Raw genomic sequence first — 16,088 nt, forward strand, 5'->3', positions numbered from 1 at the left:
TCTGAAGAAAAATGGCCTTTTCATTCATTGTCACAGAGTGGCAAGGTGTGCTTTTGCATTGAAATTTAGCCTGTGATTTTTATTGTGTAAAAAATTGGGCAAGAAATATCCTGTGCTCCTCCATAACTTATGCCTTTGTTGGGAAGATTACGGTTCAAACTGACCTCCGAGAACAGCTAACAGAACAGTCTCACAAAATCCAGTTTTTGAGATACGGTCGTATAGTTTTGGTGTATTTCGTTTTTAACCATGCAACAATTTTCCCTTCTCTCCTTTGTTACTTCCCTGTTACTCCGCTTCTTTCTCTTACATGCTTTTCACAATTCCTTATCACTTTCCCTTTCCTCTACTTTTGCCTCGGTGTGCTTGACACTTCAGGCAGTATTCACTGATGCTGATATACCCTATGTACCTTGCCTACACAGCATCCAAGCTGTCTGCCTCATTTGACAGCTGTGAGACTCCCGCTGGGAGTGTTTGAGGTCATACCGAGCTGTTCTGGCACTGCACACTGGTGCTGTTGAAGCGGAGCGCCGTGACACGGTGGCTGACACCCTGCACATTCACCACACACTCATAGCCCCGCTGGCCCGACTGTGGCTGAGGAAGGTTCCGGGCCCTCAGGGTAATGGGTCGAACCTCACCAGCCGGAATGAGAATTTCTCCAGAGTTAAGAAGCTGAGGACATGCCTGTGAAAGGAACATACAAAGAACTGCAATTTTACTTTTCTGTACACTAGTCTATGTTGGTTTGCATGTACATCTGTTTGTTTGTTGTATGTAGCCTAATATGACATAATCCATATGAATCTGTAATATGACTCGGGGATTAGTGGGGCAAAGAAATCACTAATCCAAATAGACTTTGCATTCACATGGTGCATCATTTTTCTACAGTAAAGTTGATATATGACTGCAGGAACTCACTACCTCTTCAGCTATATCAACTAGACTCTATTCCAGAGTTCAAATCTCACCTGTTTACGTTCACATATCAAGTACAACCCTGTTTTCTATTCTATTAAGCACTTATTTATCTATATTATTACTAGGAATTGTATGGACAGGTGGCTCTTTGCTGAAATATTTTCACAACACATTGACGAACTGCCATTAAACTGCTGCATGATTAGTAAGGATAACACAGTCTTTGGTAAACCTCTGAGTTTTCTTCTAATATCACTAGTAGTACACAGTTTCCTCTAATCAGCTAAAATATATAACGTCCTCCAGGATGGATTGGCAAAAATATTTATATACATATTTATACAAAAGTTCCTGAAAGACCAATTATCATGACATTTGAGAAAAAATGATTCAAAGTATTCATTATGAAAAAAAAGTATTCACAAATTTTTTAATTCTGTCATCTACAGCTTTTATCTGTTTTTAATGTGAATAGCATTTTGGTTTATGACTAAACACTTGGAAAACTAATGAAATTCTCTTTAGTTGCTAATGTGCTTAGTGCTGACCGTTAATATGCAAAAAACTAAGTGGAAGATGATATTTGCTAAAATGAGCATGTTAGGGTGCTGATCGAACCATCCTTCTCCCCATATGGCTTTGCAAGGCCACTGGTGTGGCTGTAAGGTTTTAATCCTAATGATTCTTTGCAGTGAATGTGTTTTTGTTTACTTGGATTTCTGCCTTTAAGGCAAAAGTGTCATATATCATCAGAAAAATTGTGTTCCTGAAAGCAAGACTTCAATCTGCTCTAGTATTTCTATGAAAGTACCTCTGAGGCGTTGACTCTGCCCTCCTGGAAAGAACAGCTGCTTGGGTCGTGTGTGCACAGGTTGCGGTATTTACACCAGTGACAGCGAAAAGTGCTGTTTACACAGGACAGACACCTGCAGGACAAAATGAACACATTATGACAGACTGTTCACTAAGTGTGCCATACAACACTACCGCATTTACACAGATTGTAAACCCTGCCCATCATCTGCATGTTCCCTTTCTCAGACTTCTTAAAGGATTGCAGACAGGAGACTAATGAAGGATTGTGCTGAATTTATCTTGACACTCTTTTATGAAGATGTCCTCAGGCAGCATGAATGTGGTTTTTTGTTTTGTTTTTTTTGTTTTTTTTGTGCGTAACAAAGCATTACCTTCAGTTTGAAATATTGGTAGGAGAGAAACAGTTCACATATCACTGTTAGTTAAAGCAATCATAAACAGTCATTCTAGTAATATAAAAATTCATGTACACTAGTATCAAGGACACAGTGTCCTTGTTACATCTAATTTTGACTACTACAGCTTTTCATTTTATTATGTTGTTTGCCGTTAACAGTATGCCAATCTTCTCAGGATTGTGTACAAAATCAGAATGGAAATAACCAAATGTTTCATGGGTAGAATTGTGCAACAGCTCTGGCTTGGATTCAGTCACCTACAACAAGCGGTCAGTTGTGGATTAAGGTTGTGGAATCTATCCAACGAGATTTAATCACATTTTGGTCAACAAACATGGAAGCAGTGCTAATACAGCAGAGATGAACAGCTGTTCATAAACCAATAAAGCAATTGTGAAGATTCTGATTAGGTCCTGTCCTCTTTTCCTGTTGGGGAGGTTGTTGACTTTCCTGCCTCTAATTAAGTTCTACCAGAGTGTAGGAAGAGGATCCATGCATTATCACAGTCTGTTAATCCTAAATTGTCCCACTGAATGAGATGCAGCCATGAGAAAACTATAAAAACACTAGTAGAGCTCCAACACTGCAGCTCATAGTGAGTTACAAATGCCAATAAATGTAGAGCAGCTTCATTAAAATTTGATATTAATTAGCTGCCCAGGGCCAGTATGGACATAAAAATGTGTGCTTGTGGGTATGTGTTAGAATGAAATTCAGGGGGTTGTGCATTAATAGAGCTGGACTGGCAGGGTGCTGCAAACACTGGATAATTAATTATGGAGGGTGATGTGGTGCTGAGGTGATGGTGGTAGCGGAGGTAGAGGGGGAGAAAGAGGTGCTGGGTTAGGAGTGTGTTTGGTCTGAAATATTAATCACAGGAGTATACAGGGTCACCCCGCAGCTAATGGAGGCCGTACTGGTGTGGGGCGGATGTGATGAGCTTCCAACTGTTTTCTTCTAATGGCTTAATATGGTTATATTGCAGCATTTATGTCACAGTCAAAGAGCATTGTGAATAAGTGGCATGTGGGCTAATTTTCTGGGTTTACTATGAATAGTCCATGAGTCAAATGTTTCCTCCCAAAGTGGACACAGAGGCTAGCTTTTGTCACTCATGGCTGGGTGTAATTCACTGTTCAGTTAAGTAAAGCCTATGTTTAAGCACATCAATTAAAATATCAGTAACACCTCAAAAAAAGCATGTGTTGGCTCATGCTGTGTGACTCACTTGAAGTAGATTTTTAAAAAGCACACGTTGTATGTTTAAGTTCTTTAAAGTAATTAATTAAATTTTCCTTATTTGGAGTTTTGTTAATGTTGCTGTGAAAACTTATAAAGTGTTTGCTAACTTCTTTTAAAGCTGACAAATGCCGCTAATTGGCTTTCATCCTAATAAGATCCACATTTGTAGCAGTGCTTGCAATTGTTATTCACAAAGAAAGACTCTTGTCATATTTTACTGTTATGATAAATACAGCAGACATTTGCATAATGGCTCAAAGTCAAAACTGCGTCCCTGCCCAGTTAGTAGGCTTATATTGGATGACATTTAAATAATGTACTTTTAAATTATTTTACTTACCCTCAAGCATCAGCGCAAGGCTAAAAATATAAAATATCTTATGTCTAATATTGGAGGCAAACACAATTCTCTGGCAAGGCCCCTTCGGATAAAGTCAAAAGGGGGTGTGTGAATCTAGTACTTATCTATTTAAGCAGCCGTCAGGGACTGTTGGTCTAGAGTGAAGCCATTTCTAGGTGTTAATATGTATAAGGGCTGCAACAAACAATTGTAGTTTATTACCGTTTAATCTAACAATTATTCTCTCTATTAATTGTTTAGTTTGTTGTGCCTTTGTCTCTTATTTTGTACCGCCAACAGTTCAAAACTCAGAAGTACTTTGATATGAAACAGAGGAAAGCAGGAAATCCACAGTGAGAAAGCTGCACCCTCAGAATGATTGAAGTTTTTTTGCTTAAAAAAGGAATAGAAAATAAACAATGAATAACTGTCAAAATATTTTCCAATCAACTAGTGTTAAAACAGTAATTCAAAGACCAAGAAAACAACCATATAAAAGGCTGATCCAAACACTGCTGATTCTGTCAAAGAGCAGAACGACGATCTGTCCTCCTGTCATGTTTTGCTGCAGTCTTTAATCCTTATAAACTCTGGGTCTTTTGTCCAAAGACAGGGGGTCATAAATGACAAATTTACTATGATCTTACTGGTAAATCCTCTGCAGTTAGTACATGATGTATATCATGAATGCTTCAGCTTTAATAATGTTTTGCTGTATTGGATACCAGTTCGTAGACCTAAAACATTTTCTAGGATGAGTGGAACAGTATTGAATTCAGTATTGAATTCACAGGAGTGTGCGGCAGACAATGATAGTTAACTAATACTTAAAGCTTCAACCAGTAAGCCCACAAACTGCTAGTTAAACCAGAGTCGAAACAAACAGGCCATGGCAAATGCATCATGTTGATTTAAATTAAACCTGACAGATAAATTGAACTCAAAGGTTATCTAACAGGCTGATCTTAAGTAGGGTTGGGAGCATCAGTACATCATTGCTCTAAATTAAGTCGTGCTCTTCCATCTATTGAACAAATCAAAGATGTGGGGTGGATGGTGGATGGTGGGTTGGGGGGTGCAGGGGCAGCTGAACTCACATTTTATGTGTGCTGCAGTTGTAGAATTTCACCTCCGTGCTGGCGACCATTTGACCCGTTTCCTTTGAATTCAGACGAAGCTCTACCCCAGCCCAGTCTTAAAGAGAGGGACGCAGACGCAGCGTGGTGAGCGAAGGGAAAGCGAGAGGGAGTGGAAAAACATGTAAGAGAGTTGATGAGAGAGAGACAAAAAGGATGGGTGAAAGAATGAAAACAATGAGTGAAAAGAGAAGGTCAAAGTAAGGCAAAAAAAAAGTTAATGCTTTTATCACATTCCTGTAAAGAGCCACCTGGTGTCTGCATTCCTGGAAGGGCATATTGCTGTTGTCATGAGAAAACCTTCTGTCAGAAACTTCAATTGAAGGATTACTTTAAATGCTCAGAGGAAATTCTACAGCTCCTTGGTACTCACCACACTCTTTGGCTAAACAAAAACTGCAAGGGAGCCAATCTTTAAAGCAGACTCTTTTTGTTAGAGTCTAGAATATTGATACATTAATCCTTACATCTGACGTTGGCATCATTAAATATCGGTTATAGGTGTTTACTGTGTTACATAACTTTATTTTTTATTTATTTTTTTTACAATATACACTGATATCTGAGCTCACCTTGTCCCTCTGGTATCTGGGGAACATCTTTTCCGGCTGGGGAAAGACACATAACCCTGTTCCCCTTCACATGACCCTCCAATTCAGCCTGCTGGCCAAATGAACAAGTAATACCAGCCGAAAGGTCTGGAACATTGTTCACCTCAAGTAGAAGCTAAAAGAAAGCAGACAGGAAAGATTTAAGACACTGCTACACTTACAGTGGTGGGGAACAGTCTGACAGTGCGATGTCAGCAATATATAACAGATTCAGCTGTATATTTTATCACATCTAGTTTGAGAATATGCCAATTTTGGAAATACGCGCGCGCACACACACACACACACACACACACACACACATTTTTTTTTCTTTCTTGCCTACAGTTAGATGAAAAGATAGATTCTTCTGTTGTACCAGTACAGTAAATGCCCAGATAGATGGTTAGTTTATAACTTAACACTAAGACTGCATATAGGAGGAAAAAAGATGGACTTATTCAAGATTTGTTTCAGTGAGATTATGTATAGCATTTTTATTGACTGGGCGTTTTCCAGTTTTAATGCTAAGGTAACCAGCTTCTGGCTCCAGCTTCACATTTACCCACAAGTGATGTTGATCATCTCCTATATTCCTCAAGAATAAAACAAACAAGCACATTGCCTCAAATGTCCCACGAGTCCTTTCAAGATGATGTTTTTTTACCTCCTAATGTCTTCTGTGCTCTTGGCTACTGGACAAAGAGCAGCTAAATAGAGCTTTCAGAAAATGTAATCAACCTTTTGGCTGATGCATCAGAGGGGCAGACAGAGTACGCTACAATAACAACTCTCCCCCATTCACATTTGTCTCCCATCTCATAATACATGTTTTTAAACCAAAGTAAATATAGTGGATGCCCTACAGGGACCTTCTGTCTCAATTCACATCTCACAAAACTAATCTTCTCTCCCGGGCTTATCCTTACTGTACATGTGGATGAACAAGGATACTCCTGCTGATTGCTCATAAACACTGGCATTGTGAGTGGAGTGGCATTGCAGTGATTGGTGGAATGATAAGCAGACTCACAGGGACACTATGTGCTGATACAGCGATGCTGTCTGGGTGAGCAATAACCTTCACACAGCGGTCAGTGTCTGTCGCAAAATGAAAGGCTTCGTCTGCCCGTTGACACCGATCTCTTCTCGAACACCTGTGGAGGAACAGAAAGTTCTAGGTAAAAATGTATTAAATAATGTCGAGCTTAGTGTTGAATCTCACTGAGTTTTATATGTTATTGTTGGTCAATCAGCACTTTACTCCTAAAGGACCAGGCTGCTGCGGCTCAGAAGGTAGAGTTAATTATATACCAATCAGAGGGTCAGTGATTTGTACCACAGCTCCTCCGATCTGCAAGATACTGATCCCCAATTGGTGCCTGAAGCATCCATCAGACCATGAGTGTGTTTGACAGATAAAAAGTGCTTAAAGTGAATGGCCAAAATTGGGTTATAGTGCCAAAGTACTTTAACTGCTCAGTGAAGGCAGAAAAGAGATATATACAGTTTTTGGGCAAGTATATTTTTTTTAAATTTTGCCTCTAAACACAATCTCTATCACTTAAAAATCCTCACAACTCACCACTGTTTCACATTCCTCATCAATGTCCTGAACCACCCTCGAATAGTTCTCTGCTACTTCTGACTTCCTCAAGCACTACCACAGTTCCTCTCTTGGCACCCTATTATATTCTTTCTCTAGAGCCACAAAAGCACAGTGCAACCCGTTCTGGCCTTCTCATAGTTGTCCATCAACACTCTCAATCCAAACATTCTATCTTTAATGCTCTTTCTCGGCCATTCTGCCATACTGCTGCTACTGGTTATTAACTCTCTTCTTGGCCTAGCTTCAACAACTCTTTCCCATATCCTTATGGTAAGGCTCATCATCTTTATTCCTCTGTTGTTAGTATAGCTCTGCACATCTTTTTTTCTTGAAAATCAGTACCTGTACACTTCTTCTTCATTCCTCAGCCATCCTCTCACTCTCTATGATAGTGTTAAACAAGCTGGTCAAAAAGTCCACTGCCCTCTCTCCTAGAAATCTCTGTATATTCACAGGTATGTCATCTGGACTGCTTGGACTGCAACTGCCTTTGCTCTCATCGTCCTCTTCAAAGCTGCTCTCATTTCCTCCTTACCAATCCTCTGTACTTCCTTCCTAACTTTCTTCCAACTGTCTCCCTCTTGCTGTCATTTTCTACATTTATTCATCTTCTACATCTTCATCTTCGACATTGTCTACATTCAAAGTACTGGTTCCAACATCTCTAAACACTCTCTTTACCTGTTACATTTCCCTTTTTGTCCTTGATCACCCTAACCTGTTGCACATCCTTTCCAGCTCAGTCTCTCTACCAAGTCAATCAATACAAGTCCTTTTTCCTTCCTTAATATCTATCCTCACATACAACTTTTCCTTTTGCCACCTCTCTCTTTGCCATATGCCTAGCCACTTAGTACTGCTATCTACTTTCTTCAACCTTTCTGACTGTCCCACATTTTCTTTGCTAACCACTCTCTTTCTTTTCTGCACTTTCTCATTCTACCACCAAGTCTGTTGGACACACCAAACACCTTCTTGACCGTTTGCCTCAGCACTACAGCTGCACTTTCCTGGTCATCTGACAAATCTTCCTTACCCACCAGAGCCTGTCTCAACTCCTTCCTGAACTCAACTTTCTTCCTTCTTCAGCTTCCAGCATTTAATCCAGTTTACCCATGTGAAGCTTCCTCCACTCTTTAATGTTACCTTATGTTCCTCCCTCTTATTGTTGTACGTGTTCACCACAACTATTTCCATCATCTTTCCTACTGCATTTCTCTCCTCTCTTAACACCATAGCTACCCAACACCTCCTCATCACCTTTGTTCCCTTCAACTACATGTTCATTGAAGTCTGCACCAATCACCAATCTCTCCCTCTGGGGACACTCTCTACCACTTCATTCAACTTACTCCAGAATTTCTCTTCCAACTGACATCCAACCTGTGGGGCATAGGCACTGAGAACATTCAACATCACCTGTTCGATTTCCAGCTTCAAATTCATGATCCTGTCTGACACTTTCTTCACTTCCACAACACTATTTATTCAAGATTACCTCATTAGCCCCATTTCTCCTATGATAAAAAAGCTTGAATCCACTCCCAATGCTCCTGGCCTTGCTTCTCTTCCACCTGGTCTTCTGCACACAATATATCTACCTTTCTCCTCTCTGTCGTATCACCCAGCTCTCTCCAATTCCCATTCATAGAACCAGTGCTGCTACTTTTGCTAAATCCAAGTTTAGATAAAACCTTTAGCCATCCATATCTGCTTTTTCAGACATATTATATAATATATAGCAGATATAGACAGAGTTGATATGAATTAAGTTTTATATAGCATTTAAAAGTATTTCCAATTGTATCCAATTACTTTTTATTTCCTATAAATGACTTTAAGATGCTGGTTGTCTCTATAACATTTCACTTTGCTTTTTTTTGCGCAGAGGAAATTACTGAGCAATAGAAGAATAGCTTTAACTCCCAGACTCCAACAGGCAATTAAAAGTAAAAGTGAAAGGGCTGGCAGCATACTGTGACCTTAGAATAATCCCGTAAGAGAGAAGTGCAAAGTAAAAAGATATTTTAAGTAATGGCAAGAAGTGGAAAGGACCTTTAAATCTTTTTTTTTTTTTTTTTGGGCCAGCTTTAGAAATGTAGGATTTGATGTAGAGATTATATCAATACTACCATCTTTTATAGAGACATTATAGCAGTTTTCTCTCAGAGAGAATCTATCAGACTGTACGGTTTCTATGCTGTACTTAAACACAAACACTGTTTAAAAAGAATTAATAAAGCGTATCTGTGCTGTAAAGTTGAACTAAGAAAGCAAATCCAGAGAGCATTTTGACTGTACACCATCATCTCTTTCTTTTTAACATGTAACACATGCAGCAAGGGGAGAAGGTACTTAATCCACTCTCAGAGGCTGTTGAGGGGGTGGCACCTCCTGAGAGAGCTCAAAGAGCACTGAGGCCTCTGCTATAATTACAACACGATATAAAGGTGCATTGGAAACGTGGTGACAGCTGTTGCTGGCTCGGCTCCTTGAGGCGGACCGCAGCCACAGCAGTGTAGACGGTCACCTTCTGACCGCTCATCAGATGAAGTGCTCCTGAAAAAAAACGGCTTTCATCTCTGACCGTCTTTCATTGCCTTTTATTTTTCCCTCTTTTATCCACTGTGTTTTGTCTGATGGAACCATTTGTTCGCTTTTCCTTCAGGCTCTTTGCATGCTCAGAAACGCCCCCCACACACACTCTGTTAGATAGGTTCTTTGGTTCACCGTGCCAGGGGTAGGAAACTGAGATCCTGAAAGCAGTGTATATGCCACACTGAGAGAGTCATTCAGGCAGCTGAAAAAGACCCCAATCTGGATTTAATAGACAGAAAAACAAAGTAGTCTCATTCTGCAGTGTGAGAGATCATGATTCACTTTGGGTTACTTGAGGGAACAGCAGCCTATCTACTCACTGATAAGTGTAAGGCATTAATTTAAATAAACAGTTTAATGGGACTTTCAGACAAAGTCAGTACTCAGGGAGAAAAAAAACAACTGTTTAATGAAGTAATTTAGATTTTAAAAAGCACTTTTTTCCCTTCTTCCCACCCAGTTTGATAAAGCAGAGAGCTGCAATTTAAATAATGCTGATCACCATCAAGATATTGCTGGCTGAAATGACGACGTCATATGATGACAGCAGTAAATCTCTGGCTGAGGTCAGATTCAACACGACGGCTGGTTCAGAAACACAGGGTTTTAATCTTCTGAATCCCCTTTGCTCCATATCGAGGTATTATGCAAGCTAACCTGGGGTCAGATAATTAAGATGGAGGAGATAAGCCTGCTCCGTCAGGTCCAAAATGTTCCCCGGGTATGTAGAGGTGCAGCTGGTACACCTGCTGTGGCTGTAAGGCTAATCCCTCCCTCCTCCATTAAACACCCCTTTTCCTCTTGTGCGACAGACAATAAAATCTGGTGGGCATGCAGTTTCTGCTGTCCCAAATAGCGCTATTTAGGAGGGATCACACTGTCCAGCAACCACTTCCTGGCTTTATATTCATCCTGCCAGCTGTTGATAATGGCAAACTCCATGGAGTACAATAACTGTGTTATATTAAACTCAACAAATCATGTGACTACATACAGTAATTTTGTGCTTTTAAATCCCTGGGCTATGATGACAGTATGGGATCGTGAGAGAAGATAAAGTGAGTGGACTTACATGTTATACAGGACGCACCAGCCACAGTGGGGGTCACCAGAGCTCAGACACTCAGCACATGTACTGTACTGCTCACAGGCCTCCACAGGAACTTGAGCCACCTAAACAAGAGGAACAGTTTAACAGCTCAAAAAATTTAAAAAACAATGCTATAAATTCTAGTGCTGTCTTGTTGCAATATTTTTAACATCTTTTTTAATCTATAGCAAATCTGTAAAGAGTCTTGAATCCAGTAGGAGCCCTGTAATGTTCATGAACATATTGTCCAATTTAGATGTTTAGTTCATTACAATCAATTTTACATTTTTAAGATAAATGTGGTACATTTGTGCCCACACTGTGTAATCTTCAGTGGACATCCAGACAGGAAACATGGAAAAATGGTGAAGCAAAAATAACATGCATGCATTATTAGCTTTCTGATCTGAACCCGGAAATATCTGTAAGTGTCCCAAACCACCAGGCCACCTGGACACCCAAAATAGTCATACAGAAATATGCAAACATTCGTCTTATACAAACTATCCTCTGAAACGTGTTATAGATGTGGCTAACGAAATTTGCTTAGAGGTGCCACATATATTATTTTATCATTATATTTCACACATAGTGGGACATCTAAATAAAATGATAATAAAGTAATTCAAAAGCACTGACCAATAATCCAGAATACTGACATATTGACATGTCTAAACTGGGTAGACAGTGTATTAAATAGAATTTTATCCAAAAACCATCAACCTGTGCATCAACTATACTGATGTCATGGAGTGGAAATAAAGCCAACAAAGGCATGCAAATAAAACACTGACGAAATAATAAGCAGCTGATGATGAGTGAGCAAAGCCCATTTCATCATTTTGCCTATTTTGCACTATAAGGAAGCCTCGTCAGAGCTCACACTCTAAAATATCCCAAAGGAAAACAACCCGTTTTTTCTCTTTCTAGCTGCAGACACAAATTTGCAGTATGCAGTACTGTGGGTTTATCCACATGAAGAATTGCCAGATTTTTTTGTCAGAAATGACTTGAAATGACACCAAAATCTGAGAAGCAGTTTTGCAGCAATCTTCATATTTAACTTTTTTTTATAACCTTTGATAAAGGATTTTCTAACACACCAATAAAGTATATTACACTGTAGCCATATTATATAGGTCCGTACTATTTACACATCTGCGCAGACAGAAACACATTCTAACAGACAGGCTGCCACACTCTCTACTTCTAGCACCACTTCCATGCATGAATGTCTGGCAAAGCATAAGCTCTCCATTAGCTGCTGTTGCATTTGCACCACCCCTGCATACAAAACCAGTTAGACCCGCAGCCTGAGCCCAGCTATTTTATACTTTGTTATTATTCTGGGTCTGGACATATGATGCAAGCAATTTCCTGATGTAAGCAATCACAAATGAAGAGTGGATTATGGATTAAAGTGTCTCCGGTGCTCTTGATAGCATAAGTGGGTGCTCTCTCAGGTCTGTGTTGGCAAAATGGATTATCTGCTGCTCCCTTCGAAATAACTTTCTCCCTTTTTTCCAGCAGTTCAGAATCCATTCGGTGCATTCCATTAACAAAATTATTTTGCAGCACGGGTGGAGCTGAGGGCTCTAAGTACATATCTGACGCAGTAGAAATAATCCATGAATTGTTGTAGACTGAAGCTCATCTAAGTTAACAAAGTTGGTCTGCGGTGTGACCTTTACAAGGGGAGAGCTATGGATCTTCTGTTTTCTACTGTCTGTTCTGAGAATCAGATGTGAAGCCTGCACCGCACATCAGGGTTGATTCATTTAGTGTAACTGACCTGAGCACGGTCTTACTGAGTTGAATCCAAATAAGATCAAACAATATGTCCTGTGTGTGTGTGTGTGTGTGTGTGTGTGTGTGTGTGTGTGTGTGTGTGTGTGTGTGTGTGTGTGTGTGTGTGTGTGTGTGTGTATACACACAAACACACATAATAAACTGTGTGTGTGTGTATAAACAGGAATATTTGAGATGCAGGCACAAAGGTAAGTTACAACACAACAACGGTCACTGGATGAATTACACTATTACAGTTACATGATATGCATCCATTCAGAAGGTCTCCAGTACACCACCCTTCATGTTGTGTTGCGCCTAATAAAATGATAAATATAGCAAGCCTCAGAAATATCAGTTGCATAAAGTCCACTTTGATGGTTATAACAAGACAACGAAATATTATTTCATTCAAGATCACTTTGTGGTGACCCTCCTGTCACTTTGTCTTTTTAGGTCATGTGTCCCATGGGTGGAGTTGTGAAAGGCCCAGCCAGCTGGCTGACACCAGGGTTAGGGTTTGACAATTTGACGGCAAGCATAAAAGGAAAAACGCTACACAACTGACTTACTAATTTACATGTTAAATACATACATACAAGTGAAATCACAGGACTCCTGCGTTTTGTTGCACACTTAAGCCACTCATAACAACTTGACATAGAATAGAAAATCAAAGATACTAATTGGAACACCTTGCTCAACATTTCATAGTTTTCAAATGTATCTAGATAAATCTGGTACAATATGTTGAAACTGCATTAGTAAAAATCTGTTTGGGTGAAAAGTTGCCATGAACAGGAAAGGCAACAACCATAGTTCACTATAAATAGGCAGTTGTGTAAAACAAACAACAGAATTCAAAGAAGCACAGATGACTGGCAAAAACACTGGCTGCAGTTAACATCTTTAATTCGTTTCCACGCTTGATTGTCATTTTACTTATAATGATTTGTATGTCTGGCAATGTTGTCTTCAGTGCCAACAAACAACAGCACCAATGCCACTAAGCTTTGTAATGTGTAGACAGCACTAAAACATGTAGATTTGCATCTGCAAAACTCTGCATAGAACTAATCACACGCTGTACCATAACAGCGAGCAGTATGTGGATCTGACTGAGCAAAACAGAATGCTGCAGACTCCTATAGAAGCAGCTTATTAATCACAAAGTACCCACACCCTAAAGCATACTCTGCTTACACTCTATTTGACTCTAAATGGGACTAACGTTTCTTAAGAGTACACAATGAGTCACCAGGAGTCATTTTCTCATAGACTTTTATGGAATCTGAGATCTTTCTGTAGTAGTCATCCTTTGCTGGTCATTAAAAAGAATCCAGGTTTGGAGACACTTCTCAGATTGGTGGCTATACCCATGTTTAATTTATCATCTATAGCACCAACACAGAAACAACACAGTGCCATGATGAAGCCATTTCTCTGTAACCATTGGTCAGAACAAACCCATCTTCACACTCTTCCTTCATTTTGAGCTCAGCTGCACACCCCTAATATTTTGAATGGTTGTGACTCTATTGCATTGACAAAATTGATCTAAAGTTATCCCAGACTGACACATGTAGTAACATCTACAGAAGTACGGGAAAATGATCTTTGTGTAGTTCTTGCTACAGTAGTCTCAAGGAGCATATTTTACCATAAAAACGCACAGACACAATACCAGCCATGGTATTGCTGCAGGTGAAAGCACAAGCTAATGCTGTTGTTTATTTAAATATTCATATTTTTTGTAGTGGCCTGAACACCCACATATAAACAGAATGAGGCAGTCCAAGGGGAAATCAAGACATGGTCACTGGTTCCGAGTTGGCTAAACAGGGAGCTGAAACAGGAGGGCGAAATTCAGATATTTTTAGTTATAAAAAATAAGCTGGAAAAATTTCGAGAAGAGAGCACCGGTGGAGATCACCGACCGCAACAACTTAAGAATATGTATTTCCACACCAGTAAATTTGTATGGGATTTGAATTTTCTTTGTTGCTGAATACTGAATACATCTCAAGTAGATACCTGTTCATCTTGGAATATGGCTAAGAAATGAAAATTTGTGCGATGTTCATATGAGAACATAATGTATATGTGTGTCCTTTATAATGTATGTCTACAATTGTGTTTGCTTAAATTAAGCACAATTTCTCAGTTCATGTTCAGCGTGCTGTAGATCCTCATGAATCATTCATAACTAGACGGAGTTTTAGTATTTCTCATCAAGCTTTTGTTTGCCTTGTGTTTTTTCGTGGTATTTCCTCATTTCAAGCAATCACAGAAAACCAATAAATATGACCCTTTTCCTCAGAGGCAAAATCTCATTCTGACTGCTTTTGAGCGTTGTATCGTGGTAGAATCGGCTGATGATCACATCCACTTTTCTAGCTTTGGGAAAATCTTTATCGTCTCGCAACATCTGGGATGGCCTTACACTAATGCTCGACCTTATTATCTGACCAATTCACTATCTCTGTAACACTTTCATCCGGATTTATTGGAACTTTACGAATGCTGTCGGATGAACATTCAGGCTTTTAGACCTCTGTGATGCTGTCATCCTATATCCTCAGTCTGCTTTGGAAAAATCCACAGCCATCACATGATCGCATTGCATTTCACCGCATATCCAGCACCTTTCCAGCCTTTTTCAGTATGACTATAGCTGTTTCAAAAATTGTGCTACATTAAATCATTAATATAAAAATATGCATATATGTTGTGCAAAAATTTAAAAAGATTTCAGGATATGAAAAAATAAAGTCTGTATTAACATTGTAATGCAGATTTCTGTTGAATTTAATTTCTTCACTTTATCGGCTGTAAACACTTAAAACATATTACGTTAGTTTAAGCGACAACACCTTTAGAGAGAGATTTCTGTTTGAAACTCTCTTGGCCTTTTCAGCACCCTTGTTGCAGTGATTCCACAACAGAATAATTTGTAACTCAAAAGGTACTCTGTAGTTGTCAGGCTGTATATTTAGATGACAGAGTAAGTCTGATTAATTAAGAATAATACGATTTCATAATAATGCAATAAATAAATGAGGTTACAGATTAGTGAGAGGCTGATTTTGTCAGAAAAAGTAATAAATCACCAGCACAGCACATTCACTTCGCAAGACACGGCTCCTACCAGCCCGTGTTAACAGTACAGCAACACCTGAGTTCATTAGTGGATAAGTGCTGATAAACGGCTGCAAACTCTGGAAGTGTTACAGTAGTATGAATGCAAACTAAACCAAAAGAAAAAAATAAGGATTCCATAAATATAAACAATCTTAGATCCATATTTCTTGTTTAAATTGCAATGATAACATCTGTCCACAAACAGAGAGAGATGTACCATGTGGCTGCTGATGAATATCCATGCAGTTTAGAAACAATTCAAATGAACACATATGGACCATGATAAGTGTGTCGGTAAAGGCGGGTTTCAGCCCATCTGAGTTTTGGGGGAAGATCCCACAAAACAGGCTGGGAAATGCTGGTACACTGTACTCTCACATACAGGTAAGGGTTAATAGATAGGCACAGGTAAA

General features: G+C 39.4%; 1 protein-coding gene across 2 annotated transcripts in view; it reads right to left on the minus strand.

Annotated features, from left to right (window-relative positions):
* The window catches only part of LOC134627475 (plexin-A2-like), an 84,825-nt gene that overhangs the window by 33,623 nt on the left and 35,114 nt on the right, over window positions 1–16,088 (minus strand). For both annotated transcript variants that reach the window (XM_063473578.1, XM_063473579.1), the window contains exons 5-10: window positions 10,729–10,829; window positions 6,483–6,606; window positions 5,432–5,585; window positions 4,821–4,917; window positions 1,739–1,853; window positions 490–690 (exon numbers count right to left, since the gene is read on the minus strand). In XM_063473578.1, coding sequence (XP_063329648.1) covers window positions 490–690; window positions 1,739–1,853; window positions 4,821–4,917; window positions 5,432–5,585; window positions 6,483–6,606; window positions 10,729–10,829 — 792 coding nt within the window. The remainder of the gene's footprint in view (window positions 1–489; window positions 691–1,738; window positions 1,854–4,820; window positions 4,918–5,431; window positions 5,586–6,482; window positions 6,607–10,728; window positions 10,830–16,088) is intronic.

The sequence above is a fragment of the Pelmatolapia mariae genome, linkage group LG5, assembly GCF_036321145.2.
Source record: "Pelmatolapia mariae isolate MD_Pm_ZW linkage group LG5, Pm_UMD_F_2, whole genome shotgun sequence".
Taxonomy (NCBI): Eukaryota; Metazoa; Chordata; class Actinopteri; order Cichliformes; family Cichlidae; genus Pelmatolapia; species Pelmatolapia mariae.